The sequence below is a fragment of the Rhinolophus ferrumequinum genome, chromosome 18, assembly GCF_004115265.2.
Source record: "Rhinolophus ferrumequinum isolate MPI-CBG mRhiFer1 chromosome 18, mRhiFer1_v1.p, whole genome shotgun sequence".
Taxonomy (NCBI): Eukaryota; Metazoa; Chordata; class Mammalia; order Chiroptera; family Rhinolophidae; genus Rhinolophus; species Rhinolophus ferrumequinum.
The window spans coordinates 9,296,574-9,323,176 of NC_046301.1; the positions used below are offsets into that span (position 1 = coordinate 9,296,574).

Here is a 26,603-nt window from a genome sequence, read left to right on the forward strand (position 1 = left end):
AACTAGAGGATTGGGAAAACCAGGTGAATGACGGTTCTTATAGAAAATAGGCTAAAGAGTTTAATCTGCTATGACAGGGGTCTTACCAGAAAGTCTCGAAAAGGAAAATGATAAAAAGCTTTAATTATAAACTCACATGATTCTAATTTTTTGTACCATAACATCAGACAACAAATAAAACTAATATGTTTTCAACACAAGTACAAACTTAACGCTAGTGTTTAAAGAGTTTCTGATTTAGTTATTCTTGGCATGGTTACATAGAGCATCTCAAAACCTAACTTCTGGTAATGTCAATATGCCCATCATTCAGAATCTGTCAAACTTGAAAGCAACACTCTCATCCCTAAAAGAAGCATCTGTTTATCCTTATGTTCCTCCAAGACTGTGACAGGAAAAGCAAGCTTAGTTTTATATATACAGTCTGAATTGCTTAATGTTAAGCTAAGGATATATTGCCAGTAAATATTATGGACAATTACATTTTAAGACCTTTTAGGCTTTAGAAAACCACAACTAGTTTTATCAATCTGTAATCTCAATTGATATCTTTAGGCCTGCATGTCTAAAAGCGAAAGGAAACTTCCATGCAAATATTAAAAGAAACTATGTATATGCATCCTTTAACAAGGAGCTCTCATTCTCAACTTCCTCACTGCTGTGAATACTGTCAGAGAGCCAGGGATAGAAACTCACTAGATTACCAATTATAAGATCTGACTCTAATTTGACCCTGCCATGAATTTCTGTGCAATTTCCGAGCCTTTGGTTCAGTCTGGTTTCTTCTACAAAATTAGGAAGTTAATCGAAGATGATCATTAAGATAACTTTACCAATAAAATTACATGATTCTTCCCGTCCTTTATCCCAAGATCAAGTTCTGCCCATTTTTCCTATACAAAATCTTCTATATGTATTTTTATTTTCTATTTCAACTGTTATCATATGATCGCAGGTCTTTATGAAGCAATTTCCTTACTCATCTTCCTTCCAGGATCTCCACACCCTGATTTATCCTACATACACCACACTTCTTACATTCTTTTTTTTCTTCTACTCTTTTCTAAACCTTGAAAGCAGACTTAAGGTAACCACACTATTCTTTCCACAACCCATTGCCATTAGTTGTGAAAGACTGCTCTCATTTGTTTATTTTTGTTTTCCTGTTTATTCTCAGTCCCTCTCTCACTCCCATTCATTTTGTAGGTTCACATTAAAATGTGATAATATCTTTGGATTATATATATATGGTCTGACACTTAAGTTCGCGAACTTGTTCCAACCATGTTGCTAACCTTTTTTGATATCAGAGGGATTATTCATTATGAATTTGTACTAACTGGACAAACAGTTAACCAAGTTTACTATTTGGAAGTGCTGAAAAGGCTGCATGAAAAAGTGAGATGACCTGAACTTTTCACCAATAATTCATGGCTCTTGTAGCACGACAATGCACCAGCTCACACAGCACTGTCTGTGAGGGAGGTTTTAGCCAGTAAACAAATAACTGTATTGGAACACCCTCTGTATTCACCTGATCTGGCCCCCGACTTCTTTCTTTACCTGAAATATTGAAAGGAAGACATTTTGATGACATTCAGGACATCAAGGGTAGACGACAACTCTGATGGCCATTCCAGAAACAGAGTTCCAAAATTGCTTTGAAGGGTGGACTAGGTGCTGGTGTCGGTGCATAGCTTCCCAAGGGGAGTACTTCAAAGGTGAATGTAGTGATATTCAGCAATGAGGTATGTAGCCTTTTTATAGGATGAGTTCCCGAACTTAATGGTCAGACCCCCGTGTGTGTGTGTGTGTGTGTGTGTGTGTGTGTGTGTGTGTGTAAAAATATATTTGCATGTATGTTTTTATGCTATAGATCCATATCTCTCTTTACTTTTTAAATACAAACCTTGCTTTCTGTAGATATACCTATGTTGCTGTAACTACATGTTTAGATGTAAATATGTTTCTAAACGATGCATAGTATTCACAGGATACAATTAACACATTTTACCTATCCATTTCCTTGGTGACAAACACCTAGGCTGCCTCACCAATCCTCTTTCTACAAATAGTCTTACTCCAGAGATAATCACTACCTTGAGGGTAGGGTATATTATTTCTGGAAATGTTTTTATTTTATTCTTTTATAATATACATACACAACATATATTTAATTCTTTTACTATATATGAGTATGTTGATATGGCTATAGATCTCTAAATATATATGGATATACAACTAAAATATATATCCATAATCAATAACACAATTACTTAAAACACTTAGAATGTATATAAATTGCATCATACTTTAATCTTCTCTTGTACCTTGTTATTACAGCCCACATTGTATTTTTGACATTGATAACTGGGTGTGAAGAAGTATCACATTATTGCAAAATGCATTTTCCTGATTGCTGTGACTTTTGAAATGTCTGTTCACATCCTCTGCTCAATGTTCTATGGAGTTTGACTTATTATGATTGACGTTCAGTTACTGTATCCTCAACACTAATGTATTGTCAGTTATATGCATTGCAAATGTCTTCTCACAGACTCTGGATTGCCTTTTCATTTGACTTATACTGATTTTTGAAATAGAAGTTTTATATTTTAACATAGTTAAATATATCAATCTTTCCCTTTTTGGCTTGCATTTAAATTTTGATTAAGAAATGACTCCCTAGCAAAATGTTAAAAAGAAATTTTTCCTGCATTTTAAAACAAAAATCTGTAAAGTTTTGCACATTTAAGTATTTAATCCATGAAACCACATAAATAACCTAAATGTGAAAAGCAAAATTTTACACATTTTTTGTACGGGATTGATTTTCTTCCATAAGTACTGGTTTTACCATCATAAAACATCCCTTTACATACATATTATAGCTGCCTCCTGACGAATAGTTTTGATTTCAGGCTCTTCCCATCCCAACAGATCACACATACAAAAAGCTGTTGACAGAAGCTTAAAACGGAGGGGGAAAAAACCATGGCATCATCAGTTCCCCTGAAGAAAAAAAATAATAAAATAACAAAATTCAGTTTTGAAAATACCTAAGTTGTTTTCGGAGTTGCTCCATTTCCACATTTTGCTCAGTTACTGTTTTCAGAAAATGTTGGTTAGTCTGCCACAAGAAAAAAATAACATTCAGTGTTAGAATATTTAAAACTACATCTTTAAAGATTATCTATAGGGCATATAAGAAGAAAAAAATAAAATGGAGAAAAGATAATGATTACATTTTTTGAGAGTACAAAGTAACCCTGGCCATCTGTCCTCTCTGTTACTATTTCAGTGGACACCTGCGTCACTCCGAACCACAAGCACCTGCATTTCTGTGTCTTATGGCTTCTCTGGCCCCTCTGCTCACCTGTCTGTGCAAAGGCTACAGGTGTTGTAGAATTCATATGCCCAGTCTGCTCTGGAAGAGCCTGATAACAATGACCGAAGGTGAACTGTGTGTCAATACCCCAAACTCGCGAATCCTGTGGTGGAGTAAATCTGAGCCCTGTGTTCTAACTAGCTCCAGAATTCAATAGTGGGTTCAATTTTCAGTTACCCACAGAGGTAATTTGCTTGATTATTAAAAACTCTTTGCTGGCTGCCTTCTCTTCCCTCTCCACTCCCCTATTGGTGCTCCCTGGTATTATGTCCTAAACAAACAACATGTTTTGGACCTTTTCTTCAGGGTCTGCTTGTGAAGTAAACTAAAGTCAGATATGAAGCAGTCTTCCAAGTGTACAAAAGTTTTTCCTAAGGGAACTGATTTTCTTCCATAAGTGCTGGCTTTATCATGATGGTAAAAAATATCTTTGTCTATATGCTTTATATGCAAAGTCATATAGATTATAATTATCTCTTACTTATAGTCTTGATTTTACTTTCTTCCCATCTCAACAGATCATACATATGTCTCTCCAACCAAAGTCCTGGAGGCAATTTTTACTGTGCTTCTCTCATACTCTACCCAATTTCATTGATTTCATATTTTTAATACACTGTTGTATTTCCCTCTGCCTGGGATGTCCTCATGCTACCAGCATTCATCCCTCCACACCCTAAGGCAGAATTAACCATTTCCTTTTTGCATTTTAATAAAACTTTATATGTACTTTTACAGTGCACACTGTATTATACTTAAATACTGTATTTAAAGTTTTTGTATTCCTGTCTACAATACGAGCGTCTTTTTGAGGTCCAGCTTCTTCCAGAACTCCCAGTGTCTGGCACATAATTTAGTACATTTAAATACTACACATTTGAGGAATAAATGAATGAATGTTTTTATGAGATTAAAGTAAGCCTACAGACTGCACCATTATCTTTATCTTGGGAAGTAGACACTGCAGGCTAGAATTGAGTATTCAATTCACAGACCACCATTAAAGAAACCAACTATTGCATGCGGAGAAAGAAAGATATAACAATATGTAGGCAAATTATACCACACCAGAAAAGTTAAAAGAGAAAAAACAACAACAATAAAAACTGGGTGTAATATTGGGCATGGATTGGGAAAGACATAATGATTATATGCGAATAACTGAAGGGCTGATTGAAGTTTAGCTTCTTCATATTTCGCCAAAAGATAAAACTATAAATCAGTGGGAGGAAATCTGATGAGAGATTTTTAGTTTTCCAATAGTCAGAATTCAAAGGAAAAGGCTGCTAGGGGAAGTGATAATATCTCTTATAGGGGATATTCAAAGCAGAGGCTAGAGGATCGTCTAACTGAAAAGCATTTAATAGAAGGATGTTTCTATCATTTGGAGATATAGATGATCTTTAATATCATTTCAAATTCTCCTGTGAAGCTATCTCAGTGACTTCAGCCCAAACTGATTCATGTCTCTGAATTCCTCTATAATGTCTGTAAGGCACCCTTAATGTTTTATTATATATACTGCCTTGGCACTAGCATAATTAATGCGTGTGTTCTTTACTATTGGGGAGCACCTTAAAGACAAATGATGGAGAATAATTAGTGGAAGTATAAATTGGAATCGTGCATTTTAAGAAGGTAATGTTGGGAACTAACGCACTTCACTTGACAGCAATGCTGGGGGGAGCTCAGCAGCAGCATCTGCACACGGCCTTGTGCTCAGTATTTGTGATCAGATGCAAACTTGGAAGACTCATAGAATACAGAGACTCATAAAGGTCCAGTAAGCAGCCCCTCCAATCATCATCTATTTTAGCACCTTATCCACTGATTATTCCACAGTCATTCCTGTCTTATTGGGTGGACCGATAGGACTTCCAGGATAGATACACTTTCTCTTGCACAATGAGAGAACCGGTGACAGTGTAAGGAGCTTAGTACGCAATTAACAGATAGTTTTGAGTAATTTTATAGAGATGAGCAAATCTCAAAAAATAGTATGATTTCAGTAAAGAGAATCCCTCAGAAATGTGAACTCTTATTGTATGTATAGTCATAAAAACAAATAAATAAAAATAAACTTGTTCTTTTATGTACCACATAAGTCAGGGAATTTTACCTGCTACCATGTTTCCCCGAAAATAAGACCTAGCAGGACCATCAGCTCTAATGCGTCTTTTGGAGGAAAAATTAATATAAGACCTGATATTACATATTACTATATTACATAAGTCCGGTCTTATATTATAGTGAAATAAGACTGGGTCTTATATTAATTTTTGCTCCAAAAGACGCATTAGAACTGATGGTCCGGCTAGGTCTTATTTTTGGGGAAACACGGTACCTATCACTAATGTCACTGCTCATGAAAGATATTTTATTTACTTCTTTTATACTCACCAATTTATTGTACATCTAGAGGAACTTATTCATTTAATGAGTTTATTCATATAATCAGAAAAAATTTAAATAGAAATTGCTTGAGTTTTACGTTATTTTATTTTTTCAATTACAGAGACATTCAACATTATTTTATATTAGTTTCAGGTGTACAGCATAGTGGTTAAACATTTATGTAATTTATGAAGTGATCCCCCTGATAAGTCAAGTCCCCACCTGGCACTATATGTAGTTATTACCATGTTACTGACTATATTCCCTGTGCTTTACTTGACAAAATAGCACTTACTATTTTGTAACTGCTTGATTTTTAAAGGGCACTTTTCTTCAAGTTGGTTTTGACTGAAACTTGCCCTGTGACTATGCTCTGAACGCTCCTGGAGACCATTACAATCACTCAGCTACCTCCCCTTATGCTTAGCAGTCTTGTTTGGTACTCAAAATGTACATTTTTAAGGAAAAACTTTCACACTGTAAAATTTCTCATAACCATTTTCCTTAATTTTAACCACAAGTATAGTCTTTTTATTTGTACTTAAATAACACAAATCCCTTTTGTTCATCATGGCATTCCTTTATCACTTTTATTGTATCCATAGTTTATTATTATTAGTTTTGGCTGAAACTATGAATTCTGTACCTTATAAAAATTTAATGTATTTCCTGTGAATACTCAAATATTCTTTTCCCATGATTTTCACCACAGTGATTTTGGGTTGTTTATAATAAAATAGGGGTTCTGCAGTATAATTACCAAAGGATTATATAATCCCCACAATTCTAGGGACATACTGAAAGAAAGAAGGAATGATGATGATGTTAAACTATTAATTTCATGTTGAAATACGATTTATTTCTTAATTAGGAAAATCAGTCATTATGTTCTGGAGCACTTCAATACTATTTTAAACCTCTAAGAAGTATATGATAAAAAAAATTGGAAGTGCTTGGATACTTCAAATGTTAACATAAGTAAAATAGAGAGAAATGGATTTAACAATGTTTTACACGGTTAAAGGAGAAATTTTTAAAAATAGAATAAAAATTGGACAGCTTACTTTTGGTGGCACAAATCCTCACTTAAACAAGACACTTTTCATTAGGTTCTAACAAGAATTAGCAGAGGAACTAAATAAAATGAAGAAAAGAAAGAGAGTAATTACCTGGGATGTCATAACCCTATTACTCAATAATGAGGTAAAATAAAATTCCAAGAAGAAAAAGGAAAGGAAAGGAGAAAGAAAAGAAGCTGAAAGAAATAAAATAAAAGTGAGAGAAAAAAGGTATGGAGCAGAATTGAAAGGGCTAATCATATTTGTTTTAGGAAAAAATCACAGGGAAATTTAGATGTATCAGTTAGTCCTGGTGTTCAGTCAACTAACAAATGGTTCTTAGTGTCCTATTATTTTCAAGGAACTGGGCTGTTCACTGAGTTAAGAGTTTCACTCCTCTTATGACATACCTACATAGCAGTGTGCCAGATGAAACACTAAGAAGAAAGCATGAGTCCTACTCTTGAGAAGGTCACAGTCTAGATTACTCTCAAAAGACTATCAAAGACGCTAACAGTATTTTCAGATTAGGATATATTTCAGATGGATGTTAGCTTTAGATCTCCAGAAAGTACTGTGAACCACGCTGTGTGATTACACATAAAAGAAAAAGACAGATAAAGGGAAAAGCGTACTGCTTACCTATTTTAATTTCATGCAGCAGTTTTTGTTGTTGTCGTTGATTTACATTACCATAAATAATTTTTACGGTGACAATTTCTAGTTTATATAAACAAGCACACTAAATGGATATTTTCACTTACCATTTCTATGTTTTCATTAGCAACATGAAGTTGCTTAGTCAGTTGTTGAAAACTGGTTAGCTGATCCTACAGTAGAAAGGTAGGAGGGTAAATAAATAGCATTTGGTTTGTAACTCTTATTTAAAATTAAAGTAAAAGCAACTCTAAAATCATTATGTCTAAGTTAGATGAAATGTTGTGTTTCTTTTATTGGGTATGAATTAATAGCTGAAGAAGTGAAAAAACAATTTAAATGATTACAAAACTCAATAAGGTGGCAACATGGAAACTAATATAGCTATTTCTACTTTATGTGAAACCATCATCTAGAAATCAACCCATTAGTAAATAGAGATGCTAGAGAAACCTTGTCCAATACTGGAAAACCACATTCATACCTATTCAAAACCTATACTACAAACCATGACACAGGAATTACTGTCCTGCTCCCCATTTTTTTTTAAATTCTCACAGCTACAATGTCCCAGAAGGTTTAAATTGATCATCTGCTATGATCCTAACAAACATTACATGGGTAGGTGACACATAGTTGGGAAGAGCTGTTAACATGTCAGATGTCAGAATTAAAGATTGATAGATAAATGGGAAAATAAGGACAAAGTCTTATTTGCAAAGTCTTGTACAAAAAAAATGAACTGTAAAGCTACAACACAAAAATAATCTTATTCAGGTGGAAAAAAACAAAAACAAAACTAATGGCCTCGCTGACTGAAATAAATGAAGCAACCTTAAAGAAATTACTCATATTAGAAATGGTTTCCAGATTTCAGAAGTAAAAATCTTATGGATAGGATCACACGGGCTATTTTCAAACCAGGGCATGTAGAGAAAAATTATTTTGTAAACTGCAAAGCATCATGTAAGTATTATTATTATAACTTCTTTAGATAGAAATTCCTAATTATAATGAAAATAATAGGGCTGGTCACAAACTGAAATTTGAAAAGTGTATAAGGGAAAGTTGAAGAGAAGTACATTGGTTACAATGTACTCATCTGCCTTCTCAAAATCCACAGGGAAACCATCAGAATTGCAATCATTCCATAGTTTGAAATGTATCTAGCAGAAAAAGAACCAGTAAAAGGATAAAGGAGGCAGATTTTCCAATGGAATGGCTGGTCCTGTGAAATACTGAGTTCTTGTCAACAGAATTATAAAGCAAAACTAGATGCCCACTTTGAAAGAATATAAAATGATTCTTGCTTTAGATAGAAAGAAGTCCTTCATAGCCATTGAGAGCCCTTCCTATTGTAAAATTCTATTCTGATTAATTTTTGTTAGACAAACCTGACATCTATTTCAGTACAAAGTCACATTTAAAGGTGTGAATATTTTCATTTTACATAGTGTTATCATTGTATTTGAGCAGGCTAATTCATTGGCCATGATCTAATGACAGCTTTTGTCCTTTTTAAGCCAGGGAGGAAATCAAGAATATAAAAGCTTTATACATAATAATCTTATAGCTGCTCCTTAACACTAACTACGGCTTTCACTGCTAATCACATTATAAAACCCAACATACACTGAGAACCGCTATAATTATCTTATCCGTCAAGAGATTTCTAACTATTAAAGATCTATTTATGGTTTACAGAAATAACACAGAAGAGACTTAGGCATTCCTCTCCAAAACTGAGTTACTCCAGAGTAAGATTTATTTCTTATTAATATACAAGAAAATCACGAAGTCCAAGATTACCTTTTGTTTTTGACTTTCAACTACATGAATCTGGGCCTCGGTTATATATTCCTGGTAAAGTTTCTGCAGTCTGTCCAATTCCTGAGATACAGTCTGCCAGAGTTCTACAGCCTGATTTTTTTCCTATGAAACAAAAACATTTGAGAACTCATTAAATTATTACCAGGCTATTGCACAGTACAAATGAATCATATTATTTTACAAAATGCATTCTTGTATATAATGTCACAAAATAAAAATGGAATTTGTGTAAAGATGACACAACTGTAATATTTTTGATATGAAGATATATTAAAAATAATTTAGAGAGTAAACCTAAAAATGAAAATTGCTTTCGTTGAAACTTTTTAAATTCAGATTTCATAGCTAAAATTAAAATCCTTAAATCAGAGACACAGATTTAAACCACTCTCCTTGTTTCTCAACAAAGTGTAAGCCTTGAAATTACTGAAAGAGAAAATTGCCCCTGGTAAAGTATAAGACTTTTTTTGTACTTTTTTTTTGCAAAAGTAATAAGTTGTTTATTGTAGAAAATTAGGACAGTACAGAAAAATAGAGATGAAAATAAGCATTACCCATAATTTTACCAACTGATAGTAAATATTGTTAACATCTGGATATAATCATCTTTCTAAATGTTGGATACATTGATGTTTCTAAATGTGATTTGGGGGGAGAATTTTGTATTTTTTTTCTTTTAACAAAATTGGGAATCATATAGTGTACTGTTTGTATTATACTATTTTTTTATACTCAAAGTGTGGTGTGAGGATCCTTGAAGTCAAAATTATGTTCATAATAACAAGAATATGTCATTTGCCTTTTTGATTCTCATTTTCTCATGACTGTACAGTGTAGTTTTCCAAAGTTTATACGATGTGATGTGTGATGCTGTCATTGCTCTGATGGCTACTGATGCTCCCATTTGTTTTTGAAAATGTCTGTTTTAATTTGTAATATAATAAATACTGATAGATATATAACCCCCAAACACATACAAAAGAGCTCTTTGGGGTCAATAATTCTTAAGCATCCTGAGGAGAGGTCCTGAAACCAAAGAGGTGGAGAAACATTCAGCTTGCACACAGAGAGCATTATTCTCTCTTTAGAGAAGGGGACAGTGAGGTTTAGGCCAATGGCCTGGGGTGACTCAGCAAGTGGATGGCAGAGTCAGGAAGAAACATTTGCGGGAAAATCTGTTAGTAGCCAGTCTGCTTTCTCGGTTTTGACTGCTCAAATCTGGATCTCATCAAATCTTCTATGAAGTAACTGATCCAAACTGTAGCAAAAAAGTGGGACCATCTTCAGAGATATGAGACCAAGCAAGATGTAGATGGAAAGGCAAAGAGAGGGGCATATGGGGAGAAATGGGTAAGGAATGAGATGGTTTTAAGGAAAGAATGGTTTTTAAAAGTATAGCAAAAAAGAATAAGCACTTTTCAAGTTTTAATACAATTTAGCATTGGAAATAACAGCAGCAAAAGTACTATATAGAGAGATGCTTTTCAGAGACAGAGTTTTTTTTTTTTAATTTTGCTTTTTTGAAACTACTATTTATTTCTTCTATACTAATATTTATAAATTGTTCCTGATAACATGTCTAGAACAGAGCAGAGAACATGGTTTCCTCATTATTTATTTCTTCTATTAGTTTTCAAACTCCTTCCCTTTCCAGATTAAAAAAAAATTCAGTGTTAAATAAACAATTCTAAAACCAAATTTCCAAGGGATAAAAAATATGACTTTTCATAAATAACTATAAAATCAAAATGATAATACAGAATTTTGAATCCCCATTTATAAATGAGAAGACTGAGACACATAGCTAGAAAGTAGAAGAACGGGGATTCAAATCCATGTAAGATATGAGATACCTAGAATATAAAAGTGTAAGTTAGAATAAAACATCCTTATATGTAAGCACAAAAAATTACAGTGTTGGAAACAGGGTGTATATATATATCTGTATGCGATATATATATATGTGTGTGTGTGTATGTGTATATATATAGATATATAGATATACAGCATGGCTTCCCAAATATTTCAATTACTATGAGAGAGGATAGGAGAAAGGGTGTAATTTTAGAAGTATCATTTTAGAAAGATACAATTCTATAATCTTTGAAAATTGAAAAAAAACAGAAGAAAACACAGAATATAAAAAATGTAAATTTAGGGAAGTGGATAACTTATAATGTTTCTCTTTAAAAATTTCCTTTGACATTAAAATATTTTTATAAGATAAAAAGTCATGTTAGAAATCATTATGATTCAATTAAAATATATATATGACCACTATATTTATAACAAACAGGATACTTATGACAAGTTTTGTTACCTGTCAACTATTTTTATAAATTGCATAAAATCATTAAGGGTTAACAATTTTGTTATTCTGTTATTATCATTCATAAATAATGATAACACAGATTTTTAAAACCTGTCTGTTTATTCAGGATAAAATTAAAAAAAATATATATGTCACTTACTTGATTGGCTAGTTGTAACTGTTCTTGAAGATTCCTGACTGTTTCATCATCTGTATATATACCATTTCCCATCTCTGTACCAAAGGGAAGGGCCTCCAGTTGTTTTTCAACACCATCTTTTAATTCCCTGTGCAACCTTTGGAACAAACAGTTAACACAGCAATAATCTAAATCCATTTTAGTAACAGTAATTAATGTTGCAGGGTTAATTAAATAAACATTTCGGTCAAAAATCATTCCTCATATAAAAATCATTTTTAAGTAGACCTCAAAAATTGGAAATTTTAAATCAACATTAAATACTGTGCTGTAAGATTAAAAATAGTATCTAACAATTTCTAGTGTATTAAATTGGTCGTAATTAATTCAAGTATAATTCAGGTTGTCTTAGGGAGATTTCAATTTTTCAAAAAGGTAAAAATCCAAATATTATATACACCTTATTAATTGATAAAACAAGACATTCAGAAAAAATTTTTACATGTGATAGTGGTTTCATCTAGTCAATTAATAGAAATTGGATTATTAAATCTTGTAGAAGTATTTATCTTCATTGTTTCACAAAACTCACTGGATCTCTTACTAGTCTCAGTTAATAAACAGAGTAGAATAAAACTGTTGCTAGTTGTGAAATCAAAACTATTAGAGGTTTTATTTTTCAGCACATTCTTACATAAGCTTGACTATAATTATGAAAACCTTAAATTCAACTTAAAAATTAACATTAAACTAAACAGATACTTCATGCATTAAAACAATTTTTAAATAAAGCACAGGAAGGTACAACTTAAAAGACCAACTAAATGTTTTATTTTAAAATGATGCAAATGAGGAAAAAAGTTTTATAACATCAGAAAAACTTGAAAAAAATTTGTATAATTCTATTAGAAAATATTATTTACAATAAGCACACATAAATACTAAAACTAAAAACAACATAATATATTGTTACAAATACATATACCTATAAAAAAACTTTCAAAAGCAAGAAAATGACAAATACAAAATTCAAGACAGTGTTAAGCTCTTGTGGATGCAGAGGAATGGGGCAGGGAAGAAATACTTTGATAGACTCACTAATATGTGCAATGTATTAGCTCTTAAGTTATTAGCTGCAAGCTGGATGGTTGCTTGACAGCTTTTTGTTTTATCAGTATATTTCATAAAATACATATTATACACTATCCTATTACAATTGGTAACATTTATAAAGTGCTTATTATGTACACTATATTAAGCACTTTATCCTTTACAGTCAGCTCTCTGAAATAGGTTCTGTTGTTATCTCCAATTTATAAATAAGAAAACTACAGCACAAAGAGGTTAAGTAACTTGTCCAAGGTCACACAGCTAGTAAGTAATGGAGCCAGGCGTCAAACAGGAAATCAGGCTCCAGAGTCCACACACATAACCAGTATACTATATGAATAATATATCAAATAACAATAATAAATTTATCTAAGACAGTAATAAAATAAATAATAATTGATCTACCTTTCATTTTCCTTGATGACATTTTCAAGTTGTAGTTTCATCTCACCCATTTGTTTCTAAAAGAATAAAATATGGTTGTAACCATACATTTTCCAGATAGACCTCTATTAAGTTGTCCATTCATATGCAAAAATCACATGCTATGACACTAGTTTACAGTTAAGAAATAATTATTCTTTACTTCTAATGAGCGATATTAAATATGGATATTTTAATGATACACAGAACATAAGAAAACATTTATTTTGAATCGACTATAAAGTATTTTATGTAACACATTGAGAAATATTTATAAATGTAATTCCTATGAGTTATAGATATTTCTAGAAAACAGATGAAAGATATTCTTCATTATGTCATTATAAAAATATCAGATTATCCCTATACCCTGAATGTATATTTTAATTAAATCACCTTAGTTTAGCACTGTATTTCAAACAGTAAAATGTTAATGGCAAAAAAAAAAAAATTCTGTAGAGATCTTTTTTTAGCAGTAATTTATTCAGTCTCTTATTCACCATTTTCACTAACTGTCTGAACTCTCTGAACTATATAAGGCTGCTATGGTAAACCAATGTGGTCACTAACATACTTCAGTAGGAAATAAAGTTAAAAAAAATAAAATTATTAAAATACAAAGAAGAATAAAATCTATACTGTAAAGGGAATGAAATGAAGCCATGATTAATTTTCTCTGAGAAAATAAAGGGATTATAGGATTTCAATAGGAAAGGAAGGGCATTTCAAGTAGGGAGAAACACAAGTAATAGCAAAGAAACGAAAAATATTAGATAAGACAAGCATGGTAGTCCGCTCTCAATAAGAGTGAATGAGAAAATGGAAAGCAGAAGGGAGGGCGTGTAAAATCATAGTTCAAACAAAACTGCAACAACTCATGATCCGTCCATTAGTCTTGATTGGGTACCCTCGGCTAAAGGAGAGGAGTCAAGCCTGGAGAGACCTGGCAAGGAAAGGCTGGAAAGCCTAGCTCTCCCTCCAAGCCTAACTCTCCCTTTCTTCACTGAAGCTCAAAACAGCTTGCCTAGGAAATCAGTAACAGTCAATTCTACCTACAGAGCTGGCTGCAAAGGTGAACCTTTCCCAGGTCCCTGCTGTGCTTGAATTACAATTAAACCAAAATAAAAAATTCACTACCCGGTAAGTGAGAAATGACCATACATGGAGTAATGGCCATGAAAGACAAAATTGAAAAGACAGGTGGCAGGTCTTGAATGCCATGCTAGCTAAGAGGTTTGGATTTTATTGTAGCAATTATCCCCATTTTGTAATTTTTCTTTAAGTTGATCTTTAAATGTTGCAAAGATGTCAGTGTATCATGAAAGGAATTTATTATGCTTATATAATTAGGTAGAATATATATATATATATATATATATATATATATATGCATTAGTGAGGATTTAAAGTGGATCATTACAGTCACACTAAAGATTTTTTAGTGTAAAATATTTCAAAATATTTAGCACTTGGAAGGAAATAAAATCTCAGCCATACCTCTCTTATCATCAAATTTCCACATTATTTACTTTTTCTGCAAGAATATCTTTTATATAGAGACTTATAGCGATACTTTTCTTGCTTTCAAGAGAGACTATTTTTTGATTGAATCAATGTGATAGATCATAAGAACTAGTTCTAATCAATAATATCTACATGAGCAACTATTCTCAGAAGTAGCTATCAGCATCGTTTTTTCTCTCTAAAAGTAGCACCTGTTTTTATCATGGACCTTGGGTTTTCAGCTTCTCTCTTGTCATTAATTCAGTAATCATTTGTAGATGGAGGATGCCAAAGGGTAAAATGAAGTTAAACCCCTTAGTAAAATAGCTGATTAAAGAGATAATATGAACAAGACAGATTATAAAAAAATTAAAAATTTAAAACAGCTTAATTTCAAGATAACTAGCTATTCCATTTTATAACAATCAAAACTACATAATATGTCAGTATAGCAATCCCAAGAGAATTAATTCAGTAGAAACTTTAAACTCACTAACCCTAAAAATAAAAGGAAAATGCTATTTACATAAAAGAGAGCAATCTGTAGCTAAGGACAATTAGAAAGAATAAAAGACATTACTGTGGGTGGCTTAAACTTAAATGGCCACAGGCTAAAGAATATATAGTAAAGACTAGGAGAACACTGGTGATAAAACAGAAACTGCAATTTAACTAAAAGCTTGTTTTTGAAATTTGAGGCTACAGAATCACTTTATAAGTATACATATTAGACGACTAACCTTAGAGGAATTTAAAGTATAAATAATTTCAAATGCAACGGAAGAACTTTATTTTTAGAAGATAGAAGCATTATGTGTTCTTTTAGTAAAGCGACATATGAAAGCATTAATTTATAAATAGATTGATACGCTAGAGCTAATCGTCTTGTCCAATAAGCCCTGACATTTATTCATCCATCAAAAATTGAGGGCCTACTATGTGCTAGACTTCAAAGCATACGGTAGAATCTCTTGTTATCCATGCATAAGGAGAAAAGTAGGATAGAGATACATAGTGTCTGTCACATCCACAGCCCCATTCTGAGGAAATCAGTCTCAGGGGATTGGGTTGTTTTCATATTATGTTATACTTTCTTCCATTTGCATTAAGTCAACCCTGCTAACCTTGTCACAACTGAATTGATCTAGGGATTGGTAGCTGAGCCACGATGAGTATATTCAATCTCTAAGAAAGTGAGCTCATCACCTCCTGGTGGGCTTAGTTTGAAACACACATGGCATCTATTCAAGAAACACTTCCACTGGATGGTTAACAATCAGAAAGATCAAAATTTGAGGGGAAAACATAGAAAACATTTTCAAATCAAAGAATCAGACTATAAATATTACACATACTCTAAATATGTAGCTCATTGAAAATCAGATTATATCCCAAACCATGATGTGCTATTATTCTCTTCTCCATGAGCCTGCTATGTATCCTAGTCTTAGAAATACTGGGACTCGCCGCGGTAATCTGTCTATACAGACAGCTTCCTCGGTTTCTTCACTCCCTTCACTCCTAAAACAAACCCTCATTACTAAGAGATTTCAGAAAAAGGCTGCTTAAGCCTATATTAGAAGTGGATCAATAGCTTCTAAAATCTGATAGAAATAATGTTTGTAATTGGGGGGAGGGAATCCATTCTCCAATAATGGGAAATACAGGTAAAATGAGGGTAAAGAGAAAAGTCTGACAGAATCTGAGATGGTTTTGGCTCTTCCTGGGAGAAAAGTAAAGATGTAAGCAAATAATAGATTAAGAGATGCTTACAAGCGTCTGAGAGATGCTTCTGCCAGATAGCAGGATTAAAGAGAACTGAATGAAAAACAAAACTGAAGATAATCTTCTCTCTCTCTCTCTCTCTCTCTCTTTCACACACACACACACACACACACACACACACACACACACACACACACTCTCACACTCCCTCTCTTAGAGAGAGCTACATATTTTCTTCCTCATCATTGTTTTTGGTAAAAAAAAGGGGAGTCTATTTTTCTTTTTTTATAATAAAATATTACGAAAAGCTTGATGACTATGATTTCATACCTGATAATATTTCAGCTGCTCAGTCAGCTCTTCCAGATGCTTATCATACTCAGTAATAAGAGGCGCTAAAAAGCTAAAAAAAATACAAAATTAAAAATATGGCACACTCCATTTAATCTAGTTTAACAAACACATAATATGTGAAATAAATTGCACAACAAAAGTTACTATTTTTATTATTTCCACTATCACCCATAGCAATTAATACTTTGCCTGTTTTCTAAACCAGGGGTTCTCAACCTTACTTCAATTAATATTTTGTACTGAATACTTTTTTGTTGTAGGGGGCTAAACTGAACAACGTAAGATGTTTAGCAGCATCCCTGGCTTCTACCCATTAGATGCCAATAGCACCCTCACCCTCCACAGTTGTGAAAAGAAAAATGCTTCCAGACCTTGTCAAATCTCTGGGGAGGAGAGGGAGACAAAAGCACCCCAGTTGAGAATCCCTCTTAGAGACTAAAATAGTGGCTTTTTTTCTCTCTTCAGTTCAACGACACATCATTTAAACCTGATGACTGCACTGCAGACCATAAAATAAACATTCCTAATACTGAAGAAATTATTTTAATAATAATTAAATATAACAATATTTTTCTGGTAACTCAACCTTACCTTTGGTCAACTACTGAGTTTCCTAGTGTGTCATCTCCATCTCCTTTGAAGACAGCTTTCTATAACAGAGAATGTTAATACTGCCTCTTAAAATGTTTTCTCACATCATTTTAGCCAAAATTGACAGTACTTTAAAATTAAATACAACTGAAATTTTTATAACCTTAACCTTAGAAAATCTATTAATGCAATTAAAAAGGAGAGAAAGAGAAAAAAATAATCATCTCAATCGACGTTGACAATGTACTTGGTAAATATTAACACCCATACATGGTAAAAACTCTTGGCAATTTAGAAATAGGAACAATTTTCTCAATTTGATAAAGAATATCTACCAGAAACCTACATTAATTACTATTCTTCACAGTGAAGCATCAGAAACACTGCATTAAATTCAGTAATAATACAAGCTCCTCATTATAACGGCTGAAATTCAACATTGACAAGAGGTTCTTGTCAATGCAATCTGCTGTGGGCGCAGGAGATCAGAAATTTAAAGGTTGAAAAAGAAGATACAACACTATTATTATTTACAGAAAATTTGACCATTTCCCTAGAAAACTCTGCATATAATCTATCAATTATTAGGACTAATAAGAGAGTATACTAAGTCACCAAAATGGTCAACATAAAAAGTAGCTTTACCAAATACCAGCAATAATTACAAAATACAATAGGAAAAAATACCTTATTCATTACTATAAGAAAAGGAAGTACTTAAGAATAAAACAAAAAATGTTGCAGTACCTTTATTGAAAAATTAACTCTACTGAAGGACATAAAAGAAGATCTAAATAAACAGTGCACCATAACATATTCATGGATGTCTGCAATAATCATATTGTAAGTATATCAGTTCTCTAAAATTTACAGCAACTGCAGTGTAATTTTTAAAAATCCAATAGAATAATTTATAAAACTTGACCTTGAACAGATTTTAAAGTTCCTGTACATTAGTAAACGTGCAAAGACAGCCAAGATAACCTGGCAAGAAAAGAGGAGGGAGAAAAAAGAGGAAAGGACTTGCCAAACTTGTGGCCCAGGCTCTGGCCCTTACTGCTATTCTAGAAAGCAGATTCACCTTCCTCTCAAGCTCCCACTTCACCTCCCCTCACACCTGCAGGCCATTCAGTGAAAGGCACGGCCCTCGCCCAGCGGAGTCTTGAGACAGTAACACATCCTGGAGGGCTGGGGGATTGCCCCGGTACCTTAGGCAGTCACAGTACACTACCACTAAAAATAAGAGAGGAATCGAGATAGGATTATATGGCTACAAGAACAGTACATGTAAGAGAAGAACACATACCTTCAGAGAATGAAGGGAGCTATAATTTCGCCTAAGAGTACCCTACTAAGTAAGGGGAGACTTGTCCCTACTGTGTTTCCCCGAAAATAAGACCCAGCCAGACCATCAGCTCTAACGCATCTTTTGGAGCAAAAATTAACATAAGACCTAGTCTTATATTATGCTGTATTACATTATATTATATTAAAGACCCGGTTTTATATTACATTAAAATAAGACCGGGTTTTATATTAATTTTTCCTCCAAAAGACGCATTAGAGTTGATGGTCCTGCTAGGTCTTATTTTCGGGGAAACATAGTACTTACTTGGTATGTTAACATTAGGCTTTAATGAATTATAATCACAATGCACAAGGCAGGTACATCTACAGGGCTGACCAGAGTCATTGTTTATCTGGTGAAACCATCTTTCATAATCAAACCAGCCATAGCTTCTAGTAGATATGATAAAACACCATGCCCAAAAGTCTTCTCAAGCTTTAAAACCCATCTTTTGTTTGAATCCCCCCTTCAGGCAGTCTATAAGACAGTAAGCAGAGGCGAAAGAACCTAAGAATAGGAGCAAAGTTTAGAGGCTACTAAACTTTATTATGAAAGACTCTCTATCACCTATATGATAACACTTCTTAAGTATGCATAACAAAAATAACATAGGAAAAATAATAAAATAATTTCAGTTTTAATTATGAGATTCATTTCTGTCGAAAGTAAAACACTTCCTTATTGATTCAGTAGACAGCTATCCTAGGAGCTATAATTTTTCTCTTAATATTCTGTAACTCAGAGTCCACTAATAGTACACCTTATTGGTAAAAAATTTTTTAACATAATATTTAAGCAAAAACATAAACTCAAGTAAAGAAGTATCAAAACTAATGCCACATATTATTGTTTTGAGTTAGTTTATTTTTCTGTCATAATTTATGAGAACTCAGAGTTAAAGTTTACAACTAGATTTATCTTAGGAAACACTTTTAGAATGTTTCAAAACTTCAATGAATTTTCATTTTAGAATTCAACACAGACATATTAACTCTGAAAAAAGGGCAATTTCTATGGTCAAAGAATTTACATTCATTAAGCAAAAACAATGAATTTACATTCATTGACTCCTGACAAGAGTCAAAATTGTAACCAAAATTTCAAAGCGCTATTGGCAACTTTACATGAGAATAATCCAAAGTAGAATTTATTTTGCATTCATATTTATAACCAAATGAACCAGTTTGCTGGACCTTAATTAATTTGCATACCTGTACTGATGAATATTTGGAAAAATTTTCCATTTGATATCGCCTAAGAACTTCATTTAGTCTTTGATCTGAAACAAAAAAGAAAAACCAATTTGTAGTTCATTGGGTCATGTCAATTTTTAAAAACTAGAAATAAAATAATTAACATTTGATATAGCCAATGCAAAATTGCTAATCTCCACTGCTTCTCAGAATAAAAAAAATCATCAATTTCAACAAATCACTTTAGAATTTAAGATTAGGGCCGGTTCCATACATCTAAACCAACTAAGTACTGCCAATGGGAAAAAGAACAGCTGCAAAAATCTCATTTTTCTCGTAAATTTTAATTTTCTGTCTCTCTTAGCTTGCTCTTCAGGTTAACAGAAGTCAATCAAACATTCTTCACATTTCTTTTTAAATTCCTGCTAGTAGAAGTAAAAAGAGTAGGAAAGATAAGCTGTAGCCATGTTCTTTAGAATTGTTAAAATCTTCTGAAATTCTTTTCCAGGACAAACCTCCACATGGAGGAGAAACTTCAGGACAAAAAAATCCAAATTAAGCAAGAGTGGGCAAGAGACAACGGGAAAGAAGGTCCAGAATAAAGCCAAGCGCTCTCAGTGAGTACAAGGTGGTATTTTTACAGCAGGAAATACACAGCAGAACACAGCACCAAATAAATGTACAATACTCATTCTTTCAGGATCACACGGATCATTTAAAACTGCAATAGAGCAAGTTCAACAACTTCAAAAGACTGAAGCCAAGAACATGTTGTCTGACGATAGCACAAGAACCGAGAAGTAAAGGAAAACTCTCCAAAAATTTTAAAGTTCAGAAATTACTTTTCAATAACCCATAGGTCTCAGGAGGAATTACAAAAAACTTTGAAAGTACTGTGAACTGAATGACAATGAAAATGTTCTACCTCGAAACCCGCTTAAAGAGAAATCTATAACTTTAATTGCCAAACAAAGGCTGAGGTCAAATATGCATCCATCCCAAAAAGTTAGAAAAAGAACAGCAAATTAAACCCAGAGAGAGTCAAGTGAAAGAAATAACAAAGATTAGCCACCCCCAAACAGAAATAGAAAATAAGCACACAAAAAAGAGGATCAACAAATACAATCATTTCAAAAGTTACAGAAAAAGCATGTGATGAAATTCAAGATATACGAGTATTCATTACAAAGCTTTAGGAACGTTAGGAACAGAGGCGTACCTCCTTACTATGACGGTTTCTTACATAAACCCACAATAAACATAGTACTTAAGGATAAAAATGTTGAAAACTTTCCCTTGGAAACTGGGAATGACAGAAGGGTAAATTCTTTTGACATTTATTCACACTCTACTGGAGGTCTAAGCTAACACAATAAGGCAAGCAAAAGAAATAAAAGGTATCAAGACTTAAGAGGAAGAAAATACTGTCATTATTTACAGTTATAAGTATGTATGTGGTAAATCCAAAAAAAGACACAGATAAATTCTTAGAACCAATAATTACGTTTAGCAAGATTGTTGGATACAAGTCAATATTTAAAAAAAGTAATTATATTTCTATATACTGGCAACACAAAATTAGGAAATAATAAAATATATCATTTACAGTACAATAAAAACATCAATGCCTAGAAATAAATTCCGTAAACGATATGTAAGACTCTTGCACAGAAAACTATGAAACATTCAGAAGATCAATGAAAGACCTCAATAAGTGGACAGCTAGTCATGGTTTACAGGAGTCAGTATCGTCATGATGTCAATTCTCCCCAAATTGATCTACAGGTTCAATGCAATCCCAACTAAAACTCCCAAAAAGGATTTTGCAGAAATCTAAGTGGATTCTAAAACACTGGTGGTATGCAACGAGAATAGTTAAGACTTGTTTTGAAATAAGTGTGGGGGGAAGACTTGCTCTACCAAAATCAAGATTTACTATAAAGCTACAGTAATTTAATAGTCATTGTCATATAAGAATAAACAAGATTGACCAATGGAAGAGAATGCAGAATCCAGAAACACACTCATGTATATATGAGCACTTGAATTATGATCAAAGGGGCACTCCAAAGAAGAGAGTAAGAAAGGATAATCTTTTTGTACGTGGTTCTGGGTCAACTGGATATCTTCATGGAAAAGAATAAAACATCATCCATAAAAATCAATTCTAGGTGAAATGAAGATCTAACTGTGAATGCCAAAGCAATAAATTCTAGAAGAGAACAAAGATAATATTTTTATAATCTTAGGGTAGGAAAAGATTTTAAAATCTGCACACAAAAAGCACTGACCATAAAGGAAAAAACTGATAAGCTGGACCACATTAAAATTACGCATAAGTACTTCGGTTCATCAAAAAGAGACTGTTAAGAAAGTAAAAATGCAAGCCATAAACATGGAGAAAATATTTCCAACACATATAACTGACAAAGGGCTTATATCTGGAATATACAAAAACATTTCTATCAACTAGAATAGAAGGCAGACAACCGCATGGAAAAGTAGTAAGAAGACCTGAACGTGCACTTCACAAAAAGGTTACCTAGGTGGCCAATAAACAGAAAAGCCGCTCAGGAAAATACAAATTAAAATTACAATAAAATAAAGAGTTAAAATTAGAAAACAAATGTTGGTGACAATGTGGCATTAAAAAGACTCCCATACACTGCTGGTGGGAGTGTAAATTAGTACAACTTTAAAATTAAACATACACATAATTCCTAGGAATATACCCAACCAAAATGTGTGCACTTGAGCACCAAGGGCCATGACAAAAACAAATGCACAAAAAAGGTGATAATAGCATTATTCTCTATGGCCTCAAACTGAAACAAGGGCAAATATCCATCAAAAGAAGAATGAATGAATGTGACAGATTTTAAAACTGGAATATTCTACAGGAATGAAATTAACAACCTACATCTGCATGCAAGAAAATCTCAAAAACATAATGTCGAATGAAAGAAGCCAGACAAGGATACACAGTTCATGATTCCATTTATACAAAGTTCAAACACAGGCAAAACTAAACTATGGTGGAAAATTAAAGATACTGGTTATCTTCCATTATCTTTGAGGACGGGGGGAGAGATTGTGATTACAAGGAGGCTTCTTGGGGTCCTGGCAATCTCGACCTAGGATGCAGTTATAGGAGTTTTGAACTTTGTAATAATTCACTTAGCTGTATATTTGTTTTCTTTAGTTTTATGCAAATGTTATACATAAGTAAACATGCATATATACACAATACACATTAACTTTATATATATCTCTAAACAAAAAATGTGCATATAATGTACACACATGTAAGTATATACATTCTATGATGGGAACTTGAGAGAATAGTTTTTTCCTTAAAAGTAAACATAAGTTAGTGGAGAAAAATGACAGATATATGTGATCCTAATAGAGGAACAATTAATTATGAAGTATTAATAATGCAAATGGTGTTTAACTTTTTATTGAGTTTAAAAGGAATTATCCACAACTTTTTATTGTTATCCTCAGAACTTTTAAAATAGCACTAAAACTTTACCATCATGATAGGATGTGGTTTCTGCCTATTACTCTTCTTCTCTCTCAAGTCTTAAAAGGAGATTGGAGTTATAGCCAGGGATATAATAATTTTCAAATAAGAAAAGAGACTAAATCTGAGTTCTCAATGGTTAAAATAGGTTGAGAAGTCAATTGTGGATTAATAATGAGGGAACCACATTTAATCTTCATAGATTGACTTTAATATGCAGAAAATTTTACTGTAACTTAAATCTATTATTTCAAAAAGTACTTCTCTCACTGTTGTTTAATCTGCATTTTCTGAATTACTGATGAAATTGACATCTTTTCATATTTTTAGCAGTTTTTCAGGTTTTACTTTTTGTAAATAGTCATATTTTTAAACCATTTTTCTATTAAATATTTTTTTGTTTGTGAAAGATCTTTCTAAATTCTGGATGTTAATTAACTCTCAGTTACATTTATTATAAATACATATATTCTCCCCTTCTCTGCTGGGCTGGTTATTTATTGAAGACATCTTTTGTGATATCAAGTTTTTATTTATAATGTAGTTTATCCATATATCTTTTGTTTCACTCAAAAATGTTTGTCTGTTGAAGAAATCTTCTCCTATCCTGAGATCATAAAGACACTCTCTGAAATTTTTTTCTAAAAGTTTAAACAGAGTCAACTTGGAGATGACTTTCTATATGGTGCACAAAAGGTACCTTTATTATTTTTCCTTCCCTATTTGAATAGCCAATCATTCTAGCATGATTTGCTGAATAGTCTCTCCTTTTCCCACTGATCTGTATTGCCTGTTCTTTCAGATAACAAGTATGCGTGGATGTATGTGTCTTTTTCTGTGCTAATTTATTCCATTGATCTCTATATTTATCAATTTTCCAATAAAATATTGATTTAATAATTGGATATTTATAGTAAGTCTTAATCTGATAAAATGCAATTTCTCAACTTGATGTTTATTAAAACTCTCTTGGCCTCTTAGCTTTTCCACATAGATTTTAGAATCATGTTGTCATTTTAATCTATCCATTAATTTGTGAGAGAACTGACATATTTACGACACTGAGTGTTCCAATCCACAAATTTGATATATTTCTCCACTCATTATAGGTCTTCCTTTATGTACCCAATGATTTTCTAATACTATCTTTCTATTGCTGGAATGAACCCACTAAGATATATTCAGTAATATTTTATTTAGCATTTTAGTTTCTATGTGCATAAGTGAAACAGGCCTATGATTTTTCCTTCTTACAAGTGTCTTCGTTGGGTAGTAATTAAAACACTGAAACTAGATTGCCTGGGTACAAATCCCAGCTCATCACTTATTGGTAGTTATGAGTTAACCTTGAATTTGTAGTGTCCCGAAAGTTGATATTTAACCTACGGTTACTGATCAGTAGAGTACGGTAACTGTGAAGGCCAACTGAGCTGCTGATGTAGGGATGTGGTGGAACTGAGCATGTACTAGAGAGAAGTGGGGCCATACTCACACTCGGATTGCTGACGAGACAGCAGATACACTCATGAGTGATGGTTACAGCCTATGTAAGGAAGTACTAAAAGCAAGCTGGGAAAGAGTTAAAAAATTAAAGAAAATGAAGGGCTCAAAGATAAAGGTCTTGATGAAGTCAAAGAATAGTTACAGTAGAATAAGACACTGTGTTTAAGATTTCAAAACTAAGGCAACTTGAACAGGACTTCTGCTTATACCCAACATGAAGGAACAACGGCTACCTTCTCACCTCATGCAACCAAAACAAACGAATAAAATAAACGAAACAGTGATTTATAAGACACTAAACATCAGACAATAATGATGAGAGATGCAAAGCAAATAAGGTGAGACATATGATTGCCCCAGCTTAATGGCTTGAGAGACTTTCCAGACCATGGCACCAGGTGAAAAAAATGCAGGGAGAGATCAGCAGATTCCCTGAATTAAGAAGACAGAGCTGAGAGTCCTGGAAACCAAGTAAATTAAAATAAGCAATTCAAAGTACAGGACAGAAAGCTGCACAGAGACAGAACTCCATACATATGAGACCTTAAGGGGTAAAGTACACAATAGAGTATCGAGTAGCCACTTTATCTATTAAAGAAATTGAATTTGTAGTTTAAAATCTTTCCAGAAAATAATTTCTAGGTCCAATTGGCTTCACTAGTGAATTCTACAAACATTTAGGAAGAAAAAGGAAGAAATAATACCAATTCTACACAAACTCTTAGGTTATTGAAGAGGACAAAATATTTTCCAAGAAATTCTACGGGAACAGCATTATCTGGTACCAAAACCAGATAAAGACATTAGAAGAAAAAAAAAGGGGGCTTTAGGAACATAGATGACAAAATTTTAAACAAACTTTTAAAAAATCAAATTCAACAATATATAAAAAGGATAATACATCATGACCAAGAGAAGTTTATCCCAAAAAGGGAAAGGGGGCTTAACATTTGAAATTTAATCAGTGTAAACCACCCTATTAACAAACTAAAAATGAAAAAATAATCATCTTAATAAATGCAGAAAAAGCTTTTGAAAAAACCTGACATCCATTCTGATAAAAATTCTTAGAAAACAAGGAATAGAAAGAAACATACTCAACCTATTAAGGACATCAATGAAAAACCTACAGCTACCGTAGCATCATACTTAATTCTGAAAGACAGGTGTTTTTTTCCCCAAATCAGGAACTAGACAAAGATATCCACTCCAACCACTTCTGTTCAGCACTGTACTAGAGGTTCTAACAGTACAATAAGGTAAGAAAATGAAATGAAAGGCATTCAAATTGTAAAGGAAAAAATAAAACTCTGTTTACAAGATAAAAAGATTGTCTATGTAGAAAATCTGATGGACTTTACAAAAAACTTACTAGAACTAATAAGTGAGTGTAGAAAAGTTGCAGGGTACAACATGCAAAAAAACCCTGATTTCCATATAGTAGCAATGATAAACCAGAAAATAAAAGAACAATACTATTTACAATAGTATCAAAAACAGCAATGATACTATTGTGATACTATTGGGATAAATGTGACAAAAGACGTGCA

The 26,603-nt window shown here is 32.8% G+C and overlaps 1 protein-coding gene across 1 annotated transcript in view; it reads right to left on the bottom strand.

Moving 5' to 3' along the window:
• Positions 1-26,603, bottom strand: part of SCLT1 (sodium channel and clathrin linker 1) — a 98,344-nt gene that overhangs the window by 67,941 nt on the left and 3,800 nt on the right. The window contains exons 2-9 of the mRNA XM_033133484.1: positions 20,043-20,110; positions 17,484-17,542; positions 16,869-16,941; positions 13,293-13,348; positions 11,799-11,934; positions 9,307-9,429; positions 7,605-7,670; positions 3,060-3,130 (exon numbers count right to left, since the gene is read on the bottom strand). Coding sequence (XP_032989375.1) covers positions 3,060-3,130; positions 7,605-7,670; positions 9,307-9,429; positions 11,799-11,934; positions 13,293-13,348; positions 16,869-16,941; positions 17,484-17,542; positions 20,043-20,110 — 652 coding nt within the window. The remainder of the gene's footprint in view (positions 1-3,059; positions 3,131-7,604; positions 7,671-9,306; positions 9,430-11,798; positions 11,935-13,292; positions 13,349-16,868; positions 16,942-17,483; positions 17,543-20,042; positions 20,111-26,603) is intronic.